This window comes from Choloepus didactylus, chromosome 4 (assembly GCF_015220235.1).
Source record: "Choloepus didactylus isolate mChoDid1 chromosome 4, mChoDid1.pri, whole genome shotgun sequence".
Lineage (NCBI taxonomy): Eukaryota > Metazoa > Chordata > Mammalia > Pilosa > Megalonychidae > Choloepus > Choloepus didactylus.
In genome coordinates, this window is record NC_051310.1 from 8,005,569 (window position 1) to 8,031,825 (window position 26,257).

Genomic DNA, 26,257 nt, shown 5'->3' on the forward strand with positions numbered 1-26,257 from the left:
CTCTAAAAAAGAAAAATGAAGTGGGAGGACTTACACTCCCTGACTTTGAAGCTTATTATAAAGCCACAGTTGCCAAAACAGCATGGTACTGGCACAAAGATAGACATATAGATCAATGGAATCGAATTGAGAATTCGGAGATAGACCCTCAGATCTATGGCCGACTGATCTTTGATAAGGCCCCCAAAGTCACTGAACTGAGTCATAATGGTCTTTTCAACAAATGGGGCTGGGAGAGTTGGATATCCATATCCAAAAGAATGAAAGAGGACCCCTACCTCACTCCCTACACAAAAATTAACTCAAAATGGACCAAAGATCTCAATATAAAAGAAAGTACCATAAAACTCCTAGAAGATAATGTAGGAAAACATCTTCAAGACCTTGTATTAGGCGGCCACTTCCTAGACTTTACACCCAAAGCACAAGCAACAAAAGAGAAAATAGATAAATGGGACCTCCTCAAGCTTAGAAGTTTCTGCACCTCAAAGGAATTTCTCAAAAAGGTAAAGAGGCAGCCAACTCAATGGGAAAAAATTTTTGGAAACCATGTATCTGACAAAAGACTGATATCTTGCATATATAAAGAAATCCTACAACTCAATGACAATAGTACAGTCGGCCCAATTATAAAATGGGCAAAAGATATGAAAAGACAGTTCTCTCAAGAGGAAATACAAATGGCCAAGAAACACATGAAAAAATGTTCAGCTTCACTAGCTATTAGAGAGATGCAAATTAAGACCACAATGAGATACCATCTAACACCGGTTAGAATGGCTGCCATTAAACAAACAGGAAACTACAAATGCTGGAGGGGATGTGGAGAAATTGGAACTCTTATTCACTGTTGGTGGGACTGTATAATGGTTCAGCCACTCTGGAAGTCAGTCTGGCAGTTCCTTAGAAAACTAGATATAGAGTTACCATTCGATCCAGCGATTGCACTTCTCGGTATATACCCGGAAGATCGGAAAGCAGTGACACGAACAGATATCTGCACGCCAATGTTCATAGCAGCATTATTCACAATTGCCAAGAGATGGAAACAACCCAAATGTCCTTCAACAGATGAGTGGATAAATAAAATGTGGTATATACACACGATGGAATACTACGCAGCAGTAAGAAGGAACGATCTCGTGAAACATATGACAACATGGATGAACCTTGAAGACATAATGCTGAGCGAAATAAGTCAGGCACAAAAAGAGAAATATTATATGCTACCACTAATGTGAACTTTGAAAAATGTAAAACAAATGGTTTATAATGTAGAATGTAGGGGAACTAGCAATAGAGAGCAATTAAGGAAGGGGGAACAATAATCCAAGAAGAACAGATAAGCTATTTAACGTTCTGGGGATGCCCAGGAATGACTATGGTCTGTTAATTTCTGATGGATACAGTAGGAGCAAGTTCACAGAAATGTTGCTGTATTAGGTAACTTTCTTGGGGTAAAGTAGGAACATGTTGGAAGTTAAGCAGTTATCTTAGGTTAGTTGTCTTTTTCTTACTCCCTTGTTATGGTCTCTTTGAAATGTTCTTTTATTGTATGTTTGTTTTCTTTTTAACTTTTTTTTCATACAGTTGATTTTAAAAAGAAGGGAAAGTTAAAAAAAAAAAAAAAAGATGTAGTGCCCCCTTGAGGAGCCTGTGGAGAATGCAGGGGTATTTGCCTACCCCACCTCCATGGTTGCTAACATGACCACAGACATAGGGGACTGGTGGTTTGATGGGCTGAGCCCTCTACCACAGGTTTTACCCTTGGGAAGACGGTTGCTGCAAAGGAGAGGCTAGGCCTCCCTATGGTTGTGCCTAAGAGCCTCCTCCCGAATGCCTCTTTGTTGCTCAGATGTGGCCCTCTCTCTTTGGCTAAGCCAACTTGAAAGGTGAAATCACTGCCCTCCCCCCTACGTGGGATCAGACACCCAGGGGAGTGAATCTCCCTGGCAACATGGAATATGACTCCCGGGGAGGAATGTAGACTCGGCATCGTGGGACGGAGAACATCTTCTTGACCAAAAGGGGGATGTGAAAGGAAATGAAATAAGCTTCAGTGGCAGAGAGAGTCCAAAAGGAGCCAAGAGGTCACTCTGGTGGGCACTCTTATGCACACTTTAGACAACCCTTTTTAGGTTCTAAAGAATTGGGGTAGCTGGTGGTGGATCCCTGAAACTATCAAACTACAACCCAGAACCCATGAATCTTGAAGACAGTTGTATAAAAATGTAGCTTATGAGGGGTGACAATGGGATTGGGAAAGCCATAAGGACCACACTCCACTTTGTCTAGTTTATGGATGGATGAGTAGAAAAATAGGGGAAGGAAACAAACAGACAAAGGTACCCAGTGTTCTTTTTTACTTCAATTGCTCTTTTTCACTCTAATTATTATTCTTGTTATTTTTGTGTGTGTGCTAATGAAGGTGTCAGGGATTGATTTGGGTGATGAATGTACCACTATGTAATGGTACTGTAAACAATCAAAAGTACGATTTGTTTTGTATGACTGCGTGGTATGTGAATATATCTCAATAAAATGAAGATTAAAACAAAAATCAGCTGCAATAAAATTAATGAAATTTTTGTGGATGGAATGATACTATGTCTGAGATTTGCTTCAAAATAATCCAGATGGATAAGGAAGTGTGCAGGGGTATTGATGATACAAGATTTGGCTATATGTTGATAATTGGTAATGGGTGCATGTGGTTTGATTATATTTCTCCCTATTTCTGTCTAAGTCTGAAATATTCTATAATTTTAAAGTGGAGAAATAAAAGATAAAGATGGTGAAAAGGCAAACTGAAGACTAGGAGAAAATAGTTTCAACAAATATAACTGACCAAAGATTAATTTCTAAAATATATAAAGACATCCTATATATATCAATAAGAAAAAAATCCAATAGGAAAATAAACAAAAGACAGGCATTTCACAAAAGATGACATCTGAATGAAAAAGAAAAAAGAAAATTCTCAATCTCATTGGCAATCAGAGAAAGACAAATTAAAACCATAGTGAAATATCATTTATGTGCCGGTTTGGATATATTATGTCCCCCAAAATGCTATGCTCTTTAATGAAATCTTGTGGGGGCAGAGGTATTAGTGTTGATTAGGTTGGAATCTTTGGATTAAGCTGTTTCCATGGAGATATGACCCACCCAGCTGTGGGTAATACCTTTGATCAGATCATTTCCATGGAGGTGTGGCCCCGCCCATTCATCATGGGTCTTAATTAAATCACTGGAGCCTGTAAGAGCTCAGACAAAAGGAGCTTGCAAAGACAGACATTTTGGAGACGGCCATTGAAAGCAGACTTTTGCTGACACTTTGCTCCAAGAAGGTAAGAGAGGGCCAAACACCCCAAAGCAACAATTTGAAGAATGTGCAGGAGCTGGAAGAGGAGCTGGAACACAACCTGGGCTCAGCAGATGCCAGCCACATGCTCTGCCAGCTAACAGAGGTTTTCTGGACACCATTGGCCTTCCTTCAGTGAAGGTATACTCGTGTTAAAGCCTTAATTTGGATATTTTCATGGTCTTCAGACTGTAAGTTTATAACCAAATAAACCCCCTTTATAAAAGCCAATCCATTACTGGTTTGCAAAACAGCAGCATTAGCACACCGGCACAATTTACCTCCAATGGATTGGAAGAAATGGACAAGTCTGACAATACCAAGGTTAGCAAACATGTGGAACACACTGCTGGTATGAGTAGAGATTGTTACAACCTCTTGGGAAGACAAATGGCATTGTCTTTTAACACAGAGTGTGACCATGTGCACACACTGTAACCCAGCAATTCCATTCCTGGGCATATCCTCAACACATGTGCTCAGAAGCACCAGGGGACATGTTCAAGAATGTTGATAGCAACATCAGTCCTAATAGCAAGACAATCCAAAACAACCCTGAAGGAAAATGGACTAAGTGTGGTGCATTTGAGTACGAAATACTTCATAGCAGTGAAAGCGGAACAACTAAGCTAAACACAATGTCTCTAATGAATCTTAGGAAAAGTACTGAATAGAAAATGTATGGCGTAGAAAACTTAAACTTTGTCCAGTAGGATGCCATCGCTATAAAGCCCAAAAATAACCAAAATAAACAATATATTCCTTGGGGATACAATAAAAAAAAGGGGACTGAGAATAGAATTCAGAGTAGTGCTTAGGGTCAGGAAACAAACAGAGGTTGCTTCAACATATTGTTAATGTTCCGGTTCTTAAATTGAGCCACAGATTTACACATCTTTTTACAAATTTTGCACATTGTTATTTTATATGAATCAAATATTATCTCATATATTGTATTTGACATCACAGTGAGGAGCTAACGGACACTGGGTGCCTTCATACCCTGAGAAGGACACAACATCACTTAAGCAGGATTCTGGTTGGGAATGCATAGACCTTAGTCCAATCGCTTGGAAACCTCACATATACCCAGATCCAAGAAGAGTCTGTCAAATAGCTGGCCTGTATTCTTAAAAAAATCTCAATGAAATGAAAGACAAAGAAAAGCTGAGAAACCCTATGTACCTTTAACAGTTACTTTCAGTTCAATAGTCTGAGTGTTTTTTCACAAGTCACGGTTGACTTGTAATTGTGGGCTAACCACAACTAAATCTGTAAGGGCAGGACATTCAGGGAACTGCCGTACACCAAACATGCCTCTCCTTCTCACTCAAGGCAGTGTACGCATTGAATAAGACCATGCAAATGCAACCACTTAACGACCTCCTTCAACTCCTATAAATACCTCTTTCCCCAAAGATGTTCACCTTACCAGATATTGGAACAGAAAGTTCAAAGCAAAAGCTAATATCTGTCCTGGGTATCTGACCAACAGAGATTACTGGTTTCCCCAGTAATCAGCAAACTGAACCCAAGTTGGTCTGAAGGCAGTAAGAACAAGCACCATGGTGACAGCTCCAGATAAACAAGTTTGCCCTCAATGTGACTAATTGAAGTGGGTGGGGCAGAGGAAGATCTTGGCATCAGTTGAAATAGGGTGAGCTGAACAGGACTTTTAGTTGCAAGTGACAGAATCTTAATAGAGCTGGTTTAAGCAGAAAGAGGAAGTTGTTATAAAGATATGTGCAATGTCTTTATATTACATTACAAAATCCATGGACAGAAAAGCCACTGGGTATCAAGGGTTGGGAAGCCATAGGGAACTCAGTAAGTCTTCTCCACTGTTCCTCTCTGCTCTTCTCTGCTTCTATCTTCTCAACATCATAGGAAATCTTGACAGTCAATAAAACCTGCTCTAAATAAAGTAGGGATGAAGAACATGATATGTTAGGCTGGAAAAAATCATTGTGAACCCCTGGCCTTAAGAAAGATACATTTTTATCTCGGTCACTAGGAAAAACAGCCAACAGCAGCCCTTCTGGGCATCCCTGATAGGTGTATTTTAGTCTATAATGCGGTTTTTATCTCCAAGACGCTGTAAGAGGTAGTTGATTCCATGTCTTCAGTCAATAAAAATCTTCATAGCCCTGGAATATCTCAATGCCAAGATATTTTTGACAGTGCTGAGAGGACAACTTGCCCCACTAGCCAGGTTGTGAGAATTTGAGCAACATATAAATAATTACGCATGTTGGATATTCTCCATCTGCCTCTCAAGATCCACTCTCCATTCTTCACCCTGTTCTGACCTTATAGTGTGGATCAGCATGCTCCCTTGCACTCTGCTCCCAACTGGGTTTGGTCAGTGGGGAACACTGGATGGGGGAATGAGAAGAATGCGGTCAGGGAATTTATTCCCCCAGCTCCCTTCTGTAGGATCACTGCGGACAGGCTGAGTCCCTCAAAGTCACAGCACCTATCTTATCACCCTCTTCACCCAGCTTATCTCTAAATACCAACTGCAACTTGTTCCCTCTATGTTTGTGAACCTAGGAGTGTACAGAGTCTCCTTTTACTAGCCCCAGAGTATTTGATTTCCCTACACCCTGACCATATCTTTGCAAATAATCCTGCTATGAAACTTTCCTCAAACTACCCATTTTGAGTGGGCTATTTCTTTCCTATTGGGACTTGACTGATACCTTACGGTTAATTGAAATGAGTTGCATTCATGAAAAAGCTAAGAATTCATAATGCTACTCAAAAAGAAATGTTAATAGATTGTCACAGACACTTCTGGCTTCTTGTCAAACAGCCACCCTGTATTCCTTGCCAGCAGAGCCCCAGCTTGTTTAGGTGTCCATACTGCTCGTGAGAACTGGAACACTTTCCCCAGCTCCTGAGAAAATCCCAATTCATCTAAACCCATGATGATGGTTCCATTCTTTTTACCAATGATCTGCCAAGGGAGGGAGGCAAGGGGAAGAAACCCAGTTCTGGGATTTGTGAGGGTGTGACAAACAAACTCAAAGATGTAGAATGGCTTTCACACAGAAGAATTTTATATTTTGCTCATGTCAAATGTGAAACAGATGTTTCTGGTGAATGAGCACTTCTCCTCAATCTAATTTGAGACCCAGGCTCCTTGCATCATACAGCTCAGCCATCTTCCAGAATGGCTTCCAGAGCTATTGTGAACAGCTGTATCAAGTCTGCAGAAAGGGGAGAGGCACAAAGGATCGTGCATGGGAAGCTTTATGAACCAGGTCTGGAAGAGGCGCACATCAATTCTGCAGATTCCTTTGGCTAGAACCCTGGAACCCAGTCACATGGCCACACCTCTCTGCAAGGGAGTCTGGGATATGTAGTCTAGCTGTGTGCCCAAGGATAAGAGGAGAACAGTTCATTCCCTGCCATGGAGGAAAGTCTGCCAGGAGACTCTGGGCAAGAGCTCATCTCTGGTGAAGAGAGTCTCCAGTGAAGAGCCAACCTTCCTGTCTCTGGGAATGCTGTCATCTCGTGAAGCTTGGAACTGCTGTTGGCAGTCATGCTGTGAGCCTGAAAAGGAAGGCCACGCACAGCGGGAGGGAGGGCCAAGAGGGCACCAGAGAAGCACAGCTGAAGCCCCTCGTGTGGTGCCTGGAACCCCCCTAGTCTGAAATGTTGCTCGTGGGAGATAATGAATTCCCTCCGTGTTTGGGCCATTTTGAATTTGGTTTTCTATTACTTGCAACCTAAAGCATCCAAATGGATTTTTTTTAAAACACTATATAAAAAGCAATTTTAATACAAAAGACAGGTGAATATAATAGAATATTTTAATTTGTACTAGTTTTAATAAGTAGGAGAATCTTAATATATATGGGTTATTTTCCTTTAGTATCTACATGTTTTTAAAGTATAATTTTATACTTATTTTGTGGGAAGGGAGGGTGACCAGAACAAAGACTCAGCCCAACAGTCCAGACAAAGGACAGTGGCTCTGGATGTCACACATAATAAAAGCCCTGGCAGACGATCCACTTGGGTGGGCAAAAACAATGACAAATTTAACAATAGGGTCCAACAGAGTGGTACAAGATTACAAATTTGCCCAATGTCCCTAAAGGGGTGGCAGGGGTGGGGGGCACTAACTGCAGAATCAGTTCTTCACCTCCTAAAAGGATGAAGCCTCTAAATGAGCTTATTAACTATCATGAGACACAAATGAGGCAGGCTTACATTTCCAGTGGTGCTGCAGACAGCAATGTAGGGCCATGAAAAGATAGTGCATGTAACGCTGGCTAAGCAAACTGTCAGTGACTCATCATTTGTAGCAAAAGCAAATGATGCAAATGGCTGCAAGGAACTAAAACTTATAGGAAAGATTCTGGCTCGAAATATATGTTATTTGTTGTTGTTGCAAGGAGTAAAGTTTAAGGACAAAGGAAAGTCAGCCCAGTGGCTGGTGGTACAGGATCGTGGTATACAATAAGGTCTTAGCCTAAACAAGAATCAAGGGATGACAACTCAGAACCTGCAGCCCTGGCTGGTTCAGATCTGTGGGCTACAGTGCAGCTGCCCAGGGAGAGGTTCTTCTTCCTTTTCTCTCAGTCCCAGTTCCAGAATGTCAGGGAAGAGACTGGCCATCAAAATCTGTGTCCAGAAAACCACATCAACATGTGCTGCAGCCACGGAGAATGAGGGTGGGTAGATCCTAGAAGGGTTCTGGGCCAACAGTCCTAGGGACCTGTCCAGAGAGGTCTAGGCAGGGCAGAAAAAGGGATACTGGTAGCTGAGCCCCAAATGAGCACTAAGAGCTGGGCACAACATTCCAGTACCAGGGACCCAGTAGGAGTCAGGTGGGCAGGCGGGGTACCACGTCGTGTAAGCCAGGGCTATGAAAATGTCAGGGCCTCAATTCATCCCAAAGACAATGCTATTGCACTCTGATTCCAGACTCCATGTCTATAGGGTTGCCTGATTTAGCATATAAAAATACAGGATGCCCAGTTAAATTTGAATTCCAGATCAACAGCAAATAACTTTTTGTTTTGGTTGTTTAAGCTTTTATTTCATAATCATAAACTTAACTCTGCAGTCTAGCTGGACTTGTAAGGGGAGGAGAATGTTGGAACCCAAAAACCTTCAGCGAGAGCACAAAGATGATAGGATACTGAGAACAACCCAGGGGTGTGGAGTGCTTTCCTGAGCTGTAGAAGGAATGGTCTGGTGGTTAAGACAAAACACAAGTCAAATTTACTAGACTTGTTCACAGTTGGCAATGATGGTCTTCTTGCTGGTCTTGCCATTCATTCCTGGACCCAGAGTCTCCATGGCTTCCATAATATTCATGCCCAAAGACCATGTGCTTGCCATCCACCTACTTAGACTTATCTATTCAGTTGGAAAACTGGGACTCACTTGTTTTGGGTCCAGCATTGACCATGGACCAGATGTCAGGACCTGTATGCTTCAGGATGAATTTCTCATCATCAAACTTCTCCCTGTAGATGGACTTGCCACCAGGGCCTTAATGGCATGTGAAGTCACCACACTGGCACAGAAACCCAGGAAAAATTCTGTGAAAGTAGGGACCTTTATAAGCAAATCCTTTCTTCCCAGTGCTCAGAGCACAAGAAATTTCTGCTCTCTCTTTGGAACTTTGTCTACAAACAGCTGGAAGGAGACATGGCCCAAAGACTCTCCATCGATGGGATGTTGAAGAACTTGATGGGGTTGATGATGGCTGTGTGCAGCAGGTGGCTTGTGTCAAAAAGCAAATAACTTTTTTAACATAAGTACTCCTCATGCAATCTTTTAGACATACTTACACTACAAAATGATCTGTTTATCTGAAATTTAAATTTTACTGGGCATCCTGTATTTTATCTGGGAACCGTGAATGTGAGCCACTAGCCAGATTTTAAAAGCCAGCTCATTATGTAAATGAATTAATTGAACTGAGGTGGGTTAACTTCATCTGCTCTTCAAAACCTAATTTTCCCCCAGTCATCTCTGCAGTGAGTAGTATCGCTATCATTTTTTTTTTGCTCTAGCCTCACTCCCTGCCATTGATCAGCCAGTCCGTCAGTAAAGTCTATTAATTCATCATCCAAAATGTATAATAAATCTATTTCTCTTTGTATCTATGGTAACATTCTTGCCCCAGCTACAGCCATTATCTCCTTGGACTACCAAAATAGTCCTATAACTAGTTCCTGCTTTTACCTCCTTCCAATCCATTCTCCGTGGAAAAGCATAAGAGATCTTGATGCAGTATGATTCAGATCATGTTCTAGTCCTGTAAAATGCTTTAAGCCCTTCAATGGTCTTCTGTTGCTCTTAGCATTGATCTAAGCTCCTCAAAGTGGCCCCCCAACCCTGGTAATCTGGCTCTTGCCCACCTGGGCTCCAGCCATTTGGCATTTTCTTCCCATTTCTCAACCAGGCCAGCAACTGTACTACTTCAGGGCTGTCATCCTTGTGTCTCTTTTGCCTCTGATAAATTCCATGTACACTCTGGTATGATTCAAGTAGACACACGAAAGGGGATCAAATGCTTGTGGATTGATTATTTAATTTAGACCAATTTGAAGTGATTGAAAGGCTCCAAGTTGAACATAACAGTTTTTAAATCATTATTCCAACAAGGTCCTCTAAATTTGGACAGATTTTTGAGAAATCACTCTGTAGCACAGATCTCTATTTTTCCCTTTGATTCTCCAGTGAGTTTTTTATTTAGTTGTTTCTGATGAATCCTTACAAGACTGCGTGGGAGGCTGAGTCAGGAAGAGACTGAGTATAAAGCACAGCTCAGTGAACTCTGTCGGGAAATATTTTTCATCTCTGATTTCTAGGGTAAACTGATATTTTGTCTTGTCTAATGAAACAAGTTTTTAAAGCATAAGACAGAAACTTGCACACAGAATGTTCTTGTTAGCATGTGGCTGAGTGGTGGTGGTAGAAGGAGCAGTAGAGGAAAGAGGATAAGTTACAAGTTTAAATATAAAAATGCAACTGCATACAGGAACTATTTAAAAATGGTTTACTTAATTCCTTTGCACAATTGCAGTAACAACTTGACACCATCTCTACAAAATAAAAGAAAACATTAAAAATTTCTTGTTTCATTTCAATTAAGTTTTAATTGTAAAATGTGGCTAGCTAAATCATTTTCAAGAAAATTAAGTCACTTTCAAAGTAAGCTGTAGTTTTATGCTTTATTTGAAATTAAAGGAACACCGTTGAGCTAGCATCTTTGGCCTTAGAAATTTCACATTGCTCTAATGTACCAAGTCTGGCCTTTTTTCTTTTATAGGATGATTCTGAGATTCCATTTACTGAAGAGGATTATCGAAGAAGAAAGCACCATCCAAATTTTCTGGACCACATAAATGCTGAAAAAATGGTTCTCAAATATGGAAGAAATGTAAGTCTGGAGTCAAAGAACATTTAGGGTAAGAAAAGCTCTTTTGGAGGCTTCATGGAATGGCCTCTTTCTCCTCATCCTCTTTCTCCTTTTTTTACTCAACTCTGGTCCGGGTGATGGCTGCACTTCTTGTTTGAGGCTGTTTGCACAGCAGGGATGGTTCCACATGTTTTAGGCCCATCGTCTTAGCACTTTAAACAGCTTTTCAAACTCTTAGTTGAATTTCTTCATACTACACCACAGGTCTTGTAGGTATTGCTCAGTTTCTGGTCCAGGCCACTGAGTTGAAAGCCCTGCGTCGGGGGCCCAGTAGGGTCCAAGCCCCAACTTCCCAAGGCATCTGGGGTCCAAAGGGTCACTTGACCCAGAAGAGGTAAGTAACTTACAGTTGGGATGAAGAAGAAGGGAGCAGCATCTTCCCAATTCCTGGAATCTACCTCATTTCTTTCTTACACCTCCTCTGGAGAGTGCATGTTGACTTCATCTTACAAATAAGGAGACTGGGCAAGAGGCAAAGTAACTTACTCAAGGTCACATAACTAGGATTTATTGAGCACTGTGCTAGCACTGCCTCAGCACCATCAGATCTAATCCTTACAACCACCGTGTAACTGGGCCATTCACAGATGGTGACACACTAGGAAAGAAAGGTCCAGTGGACAGACACTAAAGCCTGTGGGTTTTTTGTTGTTGTTGTTTTCCTGACTCTTAAAACCCCATCATTATTTTGACACGTACATGGTCACTGATTACTAAGACATAGCTAAAACTGAGATGCTCCTATCAAGCTTATTAGCTTTCTATTGCAGCAAAATTGATCGTTTTGATATGTGTGTATTATAAAATTATTTATTTCTCTTATACCAAAATAGATTATGGCAATGTCCTGGTAATGAAAAGGTGTTAACAGCTAACAATTACTGAGGTCCTGTGTGCTGGCAAGTTACTCAATGTTTTACTTGTAGCATCCCATGCAGTCCTCATGTCTCTTGTGTATAATCCTCAAAACTCGATGACGTAGGTACCATTATCATCCGCCTTTGGCAGATGGGGAGTCAGAAGCCCAGAGATGATAAGAAGCTTGCCCACAGTTGATAAGTGGTAGAGCCTGGACTTGAACTTGAGGAGTCTAACTTAGGAGCCTGTGCTCTGAACCACTCCCCTGTACTTCCTCCTGAAGGGTCAGGGTCTATCGTAAGTCATAAACGGAAAGGTTGGCAGCAACTTGCTGCTCCCTCATGCAGGCATTTGTTCAACAGGTATTGACTGAGCTCCCCTCACATGCCAGGCCCTGTGATAGGGTCTGAGATGCCGCACAGAAAAACACGCCCAGTCCCTGTCTCCATGAAACTTACAGCTACTGGGAAAGACAGACGTTTAACAAATGGTTATCCAACCGATGACTTACAATGATAGTAATGACTGAGAAAGAAAAGTTCACGGCTCTCTAGGGGTACAAATCAGAAAGACTTGATGGCGTGGGGGAAGGGGGTGCGGTGAGACGCTGGGAAAGTGACACATAAGCTGAGGCTGAGAAAGGATAGGAATTGAAAAAAAAACACACTCCAGGCAGAGGAAACAGCAGGAAGATGCTTGGCACATTCTAAAAGAGAGAGAAATGCTCCAGTACCTGGAGAATGACAAAGCTGGAGGAGTGGCAGTGGGTCAGCGGGTATACGTTTGGACTAGGAAGCAGGAGAAGAGAACACAGGAACCCCAAGAGAGGCAGAAGTGGGGGGCAAGTCTCCTAAGGAAGAGTGGCCTTTGCCTACGTTAACCAAAAGGTCCCTGGAGATATTACCCTGTCCCCAGGGGGCCCCCAGTCCTGCTGGGCTGCCAGGCACGTGGGCAGCAATTCTAATATGACAAAACGTCGTGGGTTAACAAGGCTTTTTCCTCTGACGTACTCTGATTTTTGTTATTTTGGGGAGAGGGTGTGTGTGTGTGTGTGTGTGTGTGTGTGCAGTGTCCATCAGTATCAGTGCCTGCCTGAGTTAGGAAAAGTACATTCCTGGTGCTGAATGAGAAGGGTGTATAAAGCAACGTGAAACATTAGCCCATATTTTGTTTTAAATTGCAGACTAATGTCAATTGCTCTCAGAACTGGAATTTTTTCCTCAAAATTAAAACAGCTTTTTTTTCTTTTGGATTTAATGAAGTAATGCTAGCTAAAACCAGTTTGACTTGGTGAGAGAGACGTCAGACTGATGAGAGGTGTGCAACCTGATTTAAAACCAAATCTTGAACCCTTTTAAAGAACAATAAAAGGTATTTTATAAAAAAAAAAAAAAAAAAAAAAAAAAAAAGTTCATGGGTGCCCAGAGGAAGGAGAATGAGGAGAATGGTCAGGACAAAACATGTACGGGCTCCTGGACACACAGTGGACCCTCAGTAACTTTGCTGAATCCCTACAGGACACGATTGACCCTTAAGCTTTGTTTTCTAAGACAGGGCAACTCCCCAGATGGAAAAGGGAGTTCTGGGCAGGGGATCAGCAAAAGAAGGAGACAGCATGATCATGTTTTTCACTGTAGTTTGTTTTTGTCAAATGGCCAGACATTTTTAAGACTCTTTTAAGATGCCATCCTGATTGGAAATCAGAGATTAGAGCTTATTATGTTCTGAGGAACTCCTGAGAAGTTTTAGGTTTCCAGTAAAAAACAGAGCACCTGACTCAGGGTCCTGGCTGCAGAAAGGAGCACGTCACGATTGCTTGACATGGGCTTCCGGTGAAGCCCACGGGCTGCCAGCACATAAAGTTGAGCAACATCAAGCTCTGCAACAGGCCACCACTCCCGTGGTGAGGTTGTCCTGTTTCCAAAGGGACACTTCCTAACCGTAGGGATCGTTACTGCTCTGTAACCTTGCAGACGTGGGGACGGTCGCCTCTGGAGGTCCCTTACATTTTTCCTGTCAGTGGCAGATCAGCGGTAGGTGCTCTGTACTAATAGTTTTAAGGTGACACCTAGTGGTCCCAGAGGATATTACAACAGGAACTTGGCATAGCCCCAAGTTCTGTCCTATCAAAACACATTTTCTTCAGCAGTACCAACACTGCGAGCATAAAACATTGGGAGGAAACACAGAATTAGGGACGCTCCCCTCTTTTATGACCATTAACTTATGACATTATCCAAGTCACTGAACTTTGGGGGCTAAAATAAAATAAATAAGATGAAGGGCTAAACCAAGTGCTCTAAATTACCTCCACTTCCAAATTCTGTATTACTTTATTGAATCTTGAACATTGCCCCAAACATGAAATTATTGATTTCTGTCTCTACCTGGGCTCCATCCTTGGTTTATCATTCCCTCCTTCAATTGCTAACGTCCTAACTTCCAAATCGTGCTTGTGGTGAGGGGATTCTCTACTGATAATCCCACATTTGAAACCAAGGGCATTGTTTTCATTGGGCGATGGATTGGCAAGAAAAGACCAGCCACACACATATAAATTCACAAATCACTGCCTTTCAGATGAGCTTAAATTCCCAATTTTGTTAACCAAAGATTACAAATCTGACCTGAAATGGGGTGAGACATGGTAGTCTTCATTGTCAAATGTTTAGTTGAACTGAAACAGACCTCCTGGTGGCCACTGCACCTTTTAGACTTGGACCTTGCAGTAGCAATCCAGAAAAAATTACATTAATCATTGATGGATCTTTCAATTAAACATCAGCAAGGTCACATGGTTATTGGGGTTTCAGGGAGGAGGACATTAAGGAAGAAGAGTCAGTGCCCAGGTATCCCTGAAAATTATCTCTGCCTCAAGCTTTTCCACACCCCAGAAAGCCCATTTTCCCACAGTGTAGCTGCTAGTACCATCTGTCTAATCGCTGTATTTTGTCTATTAGTCCATTTTAAAAAGGTTAAATATTGAGGCAAACTTCTCCCAATGCCTAAACTGCTTCTCTTGGGTGAAGGGGACACTCAGTGCCAACCAAAATCCTTGTATTAAGGCCAATTGCCAAACCCCTTGGTTTATGTAAATATCTGCCTCTTCTAGGAGATAAAGATCCCCACAGAAGAACCTATCTTTATCTCTCTCTTTTCCCCTCAGTGCTCAGCAGAGTGTTTACAGGTATCAAATTTTCACAAACAATAAACTCTGGATTTAGTTTAATTGAAAATCCCAGTTAAATCTTAATAGAGGTCCAAGACATTTCTGAATAATGTGTGTGGTGGTGTTTCCCTCCTTTGGGGGATACTATTTCTATCCTAAACAATACCTTAGGAGTCTGAAATTGTTAATAAAAGCTTCCTAAAGTCCTCTTCTTAACTACTAAAACTTTGTTTCAGTATGATTAATATTTTGACATGTAACTGTTTTTTTAAATATTTTGTCCAATAGGCCAAAAAATTGGCAACTTACGTGGTTGCTGCTGGACTTCAGTATGGCGTGGAAGGAGGCATCTTACATACTTTCATTAAGGTTTGCCTTTCAATGATTATGCTGAGTTTTTAAAAGTCTATTACATTGTATATGTGAATTATAGTGTTTGTTCAAGGATGTGTGCAGCTTGCTCTCATATGTTCACAAGACAGAGCAATAGATGATGGATGACAGGGAGGGAAGGAGGGAAAGAAAGAAACGGTGGTGTGACAGGATGTTAAAGCTGGTGGATGGGGTATGGGGGAGGGGGTCAGGGCATGCTGGAGTTCTGTGTATGGGGTTTGTATTGTTTTTGCAACTGTTCCTATAACTGAATTTATTTCAAAATAAAATTTAAAAAAATGTCCATTACAGTGAGGTTATGCAATTTAAAGGCCTTTTTGATCCTTCAGGGTGTGGCTAGGGCAATATAATAGTGGAATATGAAGGAAAATATAGAATTAGGACATAGCCACCTATTCTTTCCCATTATTGACAACTTACAGTCTCCACTCTCAGAACAATAAAGAAAAAGATGGATTTCATTTCATTTGTGAGACAGATACTGACTGAGAGCCCACCATGTGCCAAGAAATGTTGTAGGTCCTGAGGATACAATAAAATGAAGTCTCTGCCCTTGTGGGCTCCCATTCTAGTCTGACTGAGAAGAAGAAAACACATAATAAACAAGTAAACAAATAAATGTAGAGTATTTCAGATGTTGACAAAAGCTGCGGAAAACAGCACAGCAGAGAACGGTGGAAAGGAAGTGCCAGGGGTAGGGTTGGAAGGTTTTCTATTACATACGATGGTCAGTGCAGGCCTTTTGAATGATGTCACATCTGAGCAGAAAGCAGGAGGGAGTGAAGGAGCTAGTAATTAGCTTCCTGGGAAAGAGCATTCCAGAAAGTGGGAACAGCAAGTGTCGGGAGCTGAGGCAGAAACACGCCGGCTGTGTTTGAGGAGCAGCAAGGAGGCCAGTGGAGCTAGGGTGTGGGCGAGTGGTAGGCGAAAGAGGCAATGCAAGAGTCAGACTGAGCCTAGCCTTGTAGCCCATTGGTAGGACGTTATTCAGAGTGATTAACTGCCAATTAACCATTGGGCAGTTTTGAGGAAGGAAGTGACATAATCTGTCTTATGCTTTAAAAGGATCACTCTATTCCTCTGCTGGGTTAAGAATGTATTGTAGTGGGGAAGGGCAGAAGCAGATTAGAGGAGGGTAGTGCCTAAAGCCCAGATGGAAATGGTACAGATGGTGAAAATTGTTTGCGTTTGGGATATGTTTTGAAGGTAGAGTTGATAAAGTTTGTTTAAGGCTTGGATGCAAGGGTGAAAGAAAGGAAGTAGAGGATGACTCTAAGGATGGTGGTCTGAGCGAGGAAGGTCAGAGCTGCCATCCATTGCCATGGGGAAGAGCGAGGGTGGAGCAGGTTAGGGGGCGGTGTGCAAGGGAGGATAAGGACCTTGGTTTGGGGCATGTTTGAAATGACTGTCATTCAAGCACAAACGCTGACTAGGCAGTTGGGCATGTGAGTGTGGAGGTCATGGGGGGTCATGGTTAGAGATACAGTTTGGGGGACCATCAGCATACGGATGGTATTTGAAGCCATGGGACAGGATGACATCACCTAGAGAATGAATGGGGAGAGTAGAAGAGGTCAAGGACTGAGCCTCGAGACACTCCAATGTTTGGAGGTTGCAGGGGAGATAAGAGAGAATCAGCATAAGAGGCTCAGAGGGGCTGGCCAGGGAGGTGAGAGGAGGAAACCAATGGAAGTGAAAGAAAAATTTCTAAGAGAGTGCCCAACTTGAAAATACTGCAGACAGATCAGACAAGATGATAAGAGAATTGACCACTGGATTTTTTGGAGTTGTAGGACAAAAGCCTGATACGTGAAGGTTCCAGAGGGAATGGGAAAAGAGGAATTGGAAATGGTGAAAGTAGAGAATTATTTCCAGGAATTTTGCTGTAATGGAGGTCAGAGAAAGAAGGCAGGAGTTAGAGGGAGAAGTACAGTCGAGAGGGTTGGTGGGTTTGATATTTTAATATGAGAGAGATGACAACCAAAGAAGATAAGGTAAAGAAAGTTCTTTCTACTTGTCCAGCCTCAGCTATTCTTCACCTACATGATCGTTGCGTGTTGGCATTCTCAGGCCTCTGTCTTAGACCCTCTTGCCATGTCCCTGTCTACTCTTTCCCTGGGTTGGTCTGTTCATTCCCAGAACTGATTCCAATGACTCTCAAACTTAAAAGCCTGGCTCTCTCTCCTGAGTTCTAGCTCTGTAGATCCAACCGCCTACTTAGCACCTTGACTTCCACAAATCTAAGCTATCCCTACAGTCACACCACCGCCCCCCAACCTGCTCTTCTTTCAGGACCCCATCTCAGAAAATGGGACCGCCCTTCATCCAGCTGCACAGCCAGAACCCAACTCCTCCCTCTTTCTCACCCATCACAAAATCCCCAAGTCCTGTGGAGTCAACCTTCTCAATACCTCCCTTTTCTCCATCCCCACTCCCCCACTCCCCATCCCCCGGCTAGGCTAAACTAACTCTTGCTTACACAGCTGTCATAGCTTCCATCTCTCCACTTAGACTCTTTTGTTCCCCCATTCCTCCACGAGGCAACAAAAGCAAATCTGATGGTGTCATCCCACTGCTTAAAACCCATAAATACCTCCCCAAATTCCAAAATATCTTACAAGACCCAGTGGTCTGCTGTGCCCCCACTCCCACCTTCTTTACTTTTTAAAAGCAATTTTAAATAACCTGGTACTAAGCAGTACTCAGCTTGTCTATTTGGTTAATGAAATGCTTAATGAAGTGAAAAGACAAGGATTTGGACTCAAGATTGGGGCTCACATCCAGGATCGAGGCTTCACCAGCAGCATAACCTCCTGCAAGACACTGTATCTCCTGAGAATTCATCAAAGAACGGATGATAATTACCCCCTGCCATGATTTTGTGAGAATGCAAGACCTCATGCATGTGACGTTTCTCTATAGAAAACATGTACATTCATACTAAAGTGAGCTGACTTGATTATAGGTTTCTTTAAAAGCATTTCAGTCCTGAGGCTATATTTTATTTCTCTCAATAGGATTTGACTGGCTCCGAGATCTTATTAGGACTAACATAAAACATCTCCTAGAGAAGACTACTGTAGCAGATAGAAAGATCTTTTGGATGCCTCCGACTATAAGCTATAATGCTCATAAACTGGGGGAAAACTGCTTTTGCTTTTCTTTCTTTTTAGGCAGCATGGTTGGGTGAAGTGCCTGCATTACCAGTTTTTGGCGATGGGACAAATGTAATTCCTACAATTCATGTTCTTGATTTAGCAGGGTAAGTGCTTTCACTGAGATACGACTTTCCTATAATTAGTTGATCGATATGTTTGTTTGATTACAAGCTAACATTTATTGAGCACTTCCCTGGCCACTGTTCTGAGACCCTTACATGTATTACTGCATTTATCCCTCACGACCCACCCTTTGCAGAGGCACTATCTTACCTCCATTTTTCAACTGATGACAGAGCTCTCACTTCAGATGACAAGTTCAGGTTCATCTCTTAAGGACTTTATCAGAGGAATACTGTGCCCTGCAATTTTAGAAAAGAAAAAGAACTTGGTGTGTGCTTTCTGGGGACCTAGTTTCTTATTCCTGGGTCCCAGGTGAGATTGATGTGTCCAGCCCACAAACTCAAATTTGAGAAATCAGATGGTGAACTCTAAACCTGAAGATTTTTTTTTTTTTTTTTTGGCATTTATAGGTAAAGTTGTCACATGTTTTTCACACTCGCACAGCAACCCGACCCTATGATCCAGAAAGGTCCAGAAACCCTTCTCCTTGTTTGAAGAACCTGACTTGAACCCCAGGCCAATGAGGCAGGTCACTTTATTTGTGGTTCATCAGCTCTATATTTCAGGTCCTGGGGGCTTTATCCTGCCACCCCTCAGTTCGTTCCCCGGGAGGAAGTGGTTCCTGCACTTCCCTGAGGTTCTGGTTTCCAGATTCCCACTCTCGCCCCTAATCCACTGGCCACTGATAAGCTACGCAGATGTCCTGCAATCCCAGGTGGATTTACTGTGAAACAGTGAAGTTTAAGTTCCAGAGCTCCTCCTCTGCATGGGCTCCTTCCAAAGTCCTTCCCCTAATTTTTATTATTTTTCTTAAAAAAAGGATCCTCTAACTTGATAGACTTCAGATCGTACAAAACCTGGATCTACTTTAGCCAACAAGTATACTGGACACGGAGGTAGTTGCAATATACCCTTCTTTTCTGCAGAGGTTTTATGTCATTACATTATCAGGTTTTAATGAAGTAAAAGAGTCTCTGACATTATTAAAGCAATTACTTAGCATTAGTTTTTAACATCTTACTTCCAAACAGATAAATTAGAGAGTGAAATCATTCTCATTACAGACAGCTCCAGGCCCCTTTAAGTAACACTGTTTTCCTGTAGGTTTCTTTGAATAATGTCAGATATTTAACAGGAGAAGAAGCTAAAAGCTGAAGTGTTCTGAGAAATTAACATAAAACAAATGTGCAGTGGACACTTAGGAGTGTCCATTTGCTTTATTTTCATTTTATAGAAGAGGAAATTAAAATGGAGGCAGAACTAACCGGTCATTGTGATAGAATTCTATTCACTGTAGTTTATCTCTGGAATTCTTTAATTTGTGTCACTTACTAGCTGTGTGACTTTGGGAAAGTTGCTTAACCTCTCTGTGTCTGATGGTCTCATTTGTAAAAAGGGGATAATAATAGTACCTCCCTGATAAGGTCCTTGGGAGGATTAAGTGGGATAACATTGGTAAAACCCTTAACACAGTCCCAGCAGTGGTAAGTACAGGCAGGTTCTCATTATTTGTGGATTCCATATTTACAAATTCGCCTACTTGCTAAAATTTTATTGGTGTCCTCAAAATCAATACTCTTGGTGCTTTCACCAATCATCTGTGGACATGCACAGACTGGCAGAAAATTTGACTCAATGTATACGCTCCCATTTGAGTTCAAACCAGGCATCAGAGCTCCTTGTTTGAGCTCTCATGCTGTAAACAAGTATTCTTTTCGCAGTCTGTCTAGTGCTACATTTTCCACATTTGTGTGCTTTCTGTTGGTATTTCACTATTTAAAATGACCCCAACTGAGGTGCTGAAATGCTGGCTAGTGTTCCTAAGTGTATGTGCCAGTTTGGATATATCATGTCCCCCCAAAAGCCATATTCTTTAATGCAATCTTGTGGGGGCAGATTTATTAATCTTTCTGATTAGGGTGTGACCTCTTGATTGTTTCCATGGAGATGTGACTCATCCAACTGTAGGTAATACCTTTGATGGTGGTATTTCCCCACCCATTCAGTGTGGGTCTTAATTAAATCACTGGAGTCCTATAAGAGCTCACAGACAGAAGGAGCTCAGTGCTGTAGCTGAGAGAGACTTGGAGAGACACCTGGGAGCTGACTGCTTTAGAGATGCTAGCCTAGAGTTTGCTATGGAGAAGCTAAGAGAGACAAGCCCAGAGACATTTTGGAAAAAGCCACTTTGAAACCAGAACCCTGGAGCAGACGCCAGCCACATGCCTTCCCAGATAACAGAGGTTTTCCAGATGCCGTTGGCTGCTCTTCAGTGAAGGTATCTTCTTGTTGATGCCTTAGCTGGACACTTTTATGACTGTAGGCTATAAATTTGTAGCTAAATAAACCCCCTTTATAAAAGCCAATCCATTTCTGGTAGCTCTAGCAAACCAAAACAGTGCAGGAAGGTTGTGATGTGCCTTATGGAGAAAATAAGTGTTTTGAAGGTGTAAGTTATAGTGCTGTTGGCCATGAGTTCAATACTAGTGAATTAGCAATATATATTAAATAAGGTGTCTTTAAACAAAAACACTCATAAAACCAGGTTATATATTGACTGGTTAATGAAAATGTTGTGACCACAGTCTCGCCGGGATGTTACCTGTGGTTCCCTCAGGAGTGACGGTTCAGTGTTCATGGTGACTTTTCGGAACATTAACTACCACAAATAATGAGAATCGACTGTACTCAGAAATGTTGGGAGTCATTAACTCAGAAGCAGAAACCTCGGGCTCAGTCCCTGAGCTGCCTCTCAGCACTGTCACACACGCTTACGAGGGTCACAGCTTCTCTGAATCTGTTTCTTGCTTTGTCAAACACCTACCCCAAAGCATTGTTGCAAGACTCAAGTGAGCCACTGGGTGGTCAGGGGCTTCGTAAACTGAAGTGTTATAGGTGTCAGATACTCAGGTCGGGTGTGGTATAATAGAAGGAAGATGGAATCTCGGGCCAGTTGTAATAGGTTTCAAATCCTGGCTCTTCTACTTTCTGAAAAGCTGTTCATCCTGGGAAATGTTACTCAACTCTTTGTACCTCAGCTCCCTCATCTGTAGAGTATGGATAACAATCCCAACCCTCACCTTTTTGGAAATAAAGTGAGATAACCTATCAAAGCACCAAACACCATACCTGGCCCCTGGGGGTGCTGTTCAGTGCAAAAATTCTCTTCTGCCTTTTCCCTCTGGCGATTACTTAACCTGTTGATTTTCAGAGTGATACAAAACATCATAGACCATGTGCCAAAGCTTCACTACCTGGTTGCTGTGGATGACTCTGTTCATACCCTGGAGGATATAGTCAAGGTATAGTCATTTCATCTCATATTTTGAAAGAATTAATTAAATAGTTTTATTTCTTGAAGTCTGGTTATGAATTCAGATATGTTGGGAGACATAAAATAAAATATCCTTAAAATCAAGCTCACTTCCAAAAATATTGAAATCATGTAATGTATTTTCTCTTACCACAATGAAATGAAGCTGGAAATCAATAACAGAGAGAGAACTAGAAAATTCACAGATACATGTAAATTAATAAACCATGTACTTTTAAACAAACCAATGGGTCAAAAGAAGAAATCACAGGGATATTAGGAAATCTTGAGGCAAATGAAAATTAAAACACAAGATACCAAAACTTATGGGATGCAGTGAAGTCAGGGCTAAGAGGGAAATTTATAGCTTATATTTTAAATAGAGGAAAGACCTCATATCAGAGGCCTGACCTCACACCTGGAGGACTTGGAAAAAGAAGAGCAAATTAAACCCAAAGTGGGCAGAAGGAAGGAAATAACAAACATTAGAGTATTAAATGAAATAGAGAGTGTACTGGTTTGGATATATTATGTCCTCCAGAAAAAGCCATATTCTTTAAGGCCACCTTGTGGGGGCAGATTTATTAGTCTGTTGATTAGGGGGTGACCTCTTGATTGAATGTTTCCATGGAGATTTGACCCCGCCCATTCAGGGTAGGTCTTGATTAGTTTACTGGAATACTTTAAAGGGAGATCTCACAGAGAGTAGAGGGATGGAAAAAAAAAAATGTCCTCTATATGCTAAGCCAAGACCCAGATGCCTAGCTAAATAATGCTGGCCCCGAGTTTGCTCTGGAGAAGCTAAGAGAGAACAAAATGCCCCAAGAGGAACTGAGAGAGACATTTTGGAGATGGCCGTTGAAAGCAGATTCTTGAAGACATATGGAGATGCTAAGCTAAGGACACACAGGAGCTGAGAGAGGAGCTGAAACACAACCTAGGACAGACACCAGCCATGCGCCTTCCCGCTACCAGAGATTTTCCAGTCACCGTCAGTCATTCTTCAGTAAAAGTATCCTATTATTGATGCCTTAGTTTGGACACATTTATGGCCTTAGAACTATAACTTTGTGACCAAAGAAACCACCCTTATAAAAGTCAATACATTTCTGGTATTTTGCATAATGGCAGCATTAGCAAACTGGACCAGAGAGTTAAAAAGCAATAGACAGAAGCATTGAAAACAGAAGTTGATTTTTTTAAAAGATCAACTTTTGGCTAGACTTGCAAATCATCTCTAGGATGCAAATAACTAAAATCAGAAGTGAAAAGAGAACATTACTACCAAACCAACAGAAATAAAAAGGATTGCAAAAGGATACTATAAGCAATCATATACCAACAAACTAAATTAACTAGCTGAGATGGACAAATTGTTAGAAACACACCAACAACCGACACTGATTCAAGATAAAATAGAAGATCTCAAAAGACCAAAAATGAGTAAAGAGATTGAATCAGTAATCAAAACCTCACAACAAAGAAAGGCCCAGAAAAGATGGACTCACTAGAGAATTTTACCAAACATGACAAGAAGAATTTGCACCAATTCTATTCAAACTCTTAAAACAAAAAAAATGAAGAGGAAAGGATACTTCCTAACTCATTCTATGAGGCCAACACCACCCTAAAACAAAGTCAGATAAAGATACCACAAGAAAAGATAATTGCAGACCAATATCCCTTATGAATTTAGATGCAAAAATCCTCAACAAAATACTAGCAAAACGAAATCCAACAGTACATTAAAGAATTATGTACTATAACAAAGTAGAATTCATCCCAGGTATGCAAGGGTGGTTCAACCAACATAAGAAAATCAATTAATGTCATATGCCACATTAATAGAATGAAGGAGAAAAACCACATGATCATCTCAGTTGACCCAGAAAAGGCATTTGACAAAATCCAGCATGTTTTCTTGATAAAAACTTAGAAAACTTGGAATAGAAGGAAACTTTGTCAACATTATAAAGGGCATATATGGAAAAACCCACATCTAACATCATACTCAATAGTGAAAGACTGAAAGCTTTCCCTCTAAGATCAGGAACAAGACAAGAATGCTCATGCCAACACGATTAATTCAACATTGTGCTAGAAATTCTAGCTATAACAATTAGAAAAATAAATAAACGGCATCCAAATTGGAAAGGAAGAAGTAAAACTTTCCCTTTTTTGAAGATGACATGATCCAATATGTAGAAAATCCTGAAAAATCCACAACAAAGCTGCTAGAGCTAATAAATTCAGCAAAGTGGCAGATACAAGATCAACATGTGTGACGGTTAGGTTCATGTTTCATCTTGGCCAGGTGATGGTGTCCAAGTGTCTGGTCAAGCAAGCACTGGTCCAACCATTACTGCAAGGACATTTGTGGCTGGTTAATAAAGAAGGCTGGTTTATTAAGTCATCAGTCAGTTGCACCTGTGACTGATTACATTAACAAAGGGTGTGTCTTCCACAATGAGATAATTCAATCAGTTGCACTTAATCCAATCAGTTGATGACTTTTAAGGGAGAAAGAGTGAGGACCTTGACTTCTTCTTCTTCAGCTAGCCAGTGAAGTGTTTCCTGAGCAGTTCATTGAACACCTTCATTGGACTTGCCAGTTTGCTGCCTGTCCTGTGGAATTTGGACTCGTGCATCCCCACATTGTGTGAGACACTTTTATAACATCTCATATTTATAGACATCTCTTGTTGGTTCTGTTTCCTTTGAGAACCCTAACTAACACAATACAGCTTGGTACTGGGAATAGTTCTTGAGAAACAGAATCTTAAAATGGGTTTTTGCAATTGGTTTTCTACTCTGATTAGATTCAAAGGCACTAATGACTCCATTTCCAGTAATCAAGATGGCATTGACAGTCCATGGCATGAGTTGACAATGGAGATACACAAAATATCACCATTTGATTCTCCTAATCATTCTCTTGTATGAAGCAAGGCTCTGGGTGACAGTGTTTTGACACCTTAACAGAGTTTTGCAGAGTTAAGAGGTATAATGATGTTGGCTGGTTGCTCTTAGATACACTGGATAAAGTTATAAGAGAAAGGGGCAAGCTAAAGACTTCAAATTTGAAACTTAAGTGCCGTATGACAGATGTAAAGGTTTCTATGCATGCCCTGAAAGAAAACCTTATTTCCAATGGCCACAGACTTGAGATTTCTGAAAACCAGATGCAGACTCTCATGTTATGAGTAGCAGATTTACAATGTAAACTGAAATTTCAACCTTGCAGGGTGTCTGCTGTTAAAGTAAAGGCATTTATTGGAAAAGAATGGGATCCTGAAATGTGGGATGGGGACATATGGATTGATAATAATGGCAGTGAGGACATTGGAACCCTGGATTCTGCTGAATCTTTGCTAGCTGTACCTGTAATGGTCTGTCCTGAGGAAAAAAACCCCCACACCTCCAGTCTGCCCTAAGGAGACAGCTACCCAACCTCCAGCCTGCTTTGAGGAAACAGCTTCCTGACCTCCAGTCTGCCCTGAGGAGCCTGCCATCCAACCTCCATCTAAAGAGATTTACCCTTTGGTGCTTGCTAAACCTGTAATCACCAGCCCTGAGAAAGCAGCCCTCACTCCTCTGTCTGGAGAGATTAATCCTGCTCACAAGATGAACCTGCAATGGAATGTCCTGAGGTAAGTGGCTTGCGGGATACTTCTAATTCTTTTCATGACCCACCTCCACCACCAGGCTTTGCTTTAAGACCTATAACTAGACTCAAGTCCCAACAGGCCCCAAAGGGTGAGGTACAAAGTGTGACCAATAAGGAAGTACACTATACTCCAAAAGAACTGCATGAGTTTTCCAATTTATATAGACAGAAATCAGGGGAATATGTGTTGAAATGGATATTAAGGGTATGGGATAAATGGTGGAAGGAATATAAAGTTGAATCAGGCTGAATTTATTGATATGGGCCCACTAAGCAGAGATTTTGCATTCAATGTTGTAGCTCAAGGGGTTAGACAGGGCGTTAACACTTTGTTTAGGTGGTTGGCTGAAACATGGATCAAAAGGTGGCCAACATTACCTGAGGTCGAAATGTCCAAACTGCCCTGATAGAATGTAGAGGAGGAGATTCAAAGGCTTAGAGAGATTGGAATGTTAGAGTGGATTTATCATGGAAGACCTGCTCACACACCCCTGGAATGTTTAGAGGACACACCTTTTACAAGGTCTGTGAGGAATAAATTTGTGAGACTAGCTTCATGTTCTAGTTTACTAATGCTGCAGAATGCAAAACACCAGAGATGGATTGGCTTTTATAAAAAGGGGGTTTATTTGGCTACACAGTTACAGTCTTAAGGCCATAAAGTGTCCAAGGTAACACATCAGTAATCGGGTACCTTCACTGGAGGATGGCCAATGGCATTCAGAAAACCTCTGTTAGCTGGGAAGGCATGTGGCTGGCGTC

At 41.5% G+C, this 26,257-nt stretch overlaps 1 protein-coding gene across 2 annotated transcripts in view; it reads left to right on the plus strand.

Moving 5' to 3' along the window:
• The window catches only part of AK7 (adenylate kinase 7), an 89,563-nt gene that overhangs the window by 24,060 nt on the left and 39,246 nt on the right, over positions 1–26,257 (plus strand). For both annotated transcript variants that reach the window (XM_037831914.1, XM_037831915.1), the window contains exons 5-8: positions 10,665–10,775; positions 15,130–15,210; positions 18,408–18,496; positions 21,727–21,817. In XM_037831914.1, the coding sequence (XP_037687842.1) occupies positions 10,665–10,775; positions 15,130–15,210; positions 18,408–18,496; positions 21,727–21,817 (372 nt within the window). The remainder of the gene's footprint in view (positions 1–10,664; positions 10,776–15,129; positions 15,211–18,407; positions 18,497–21,726; positions 21,818–26,257) is intronic.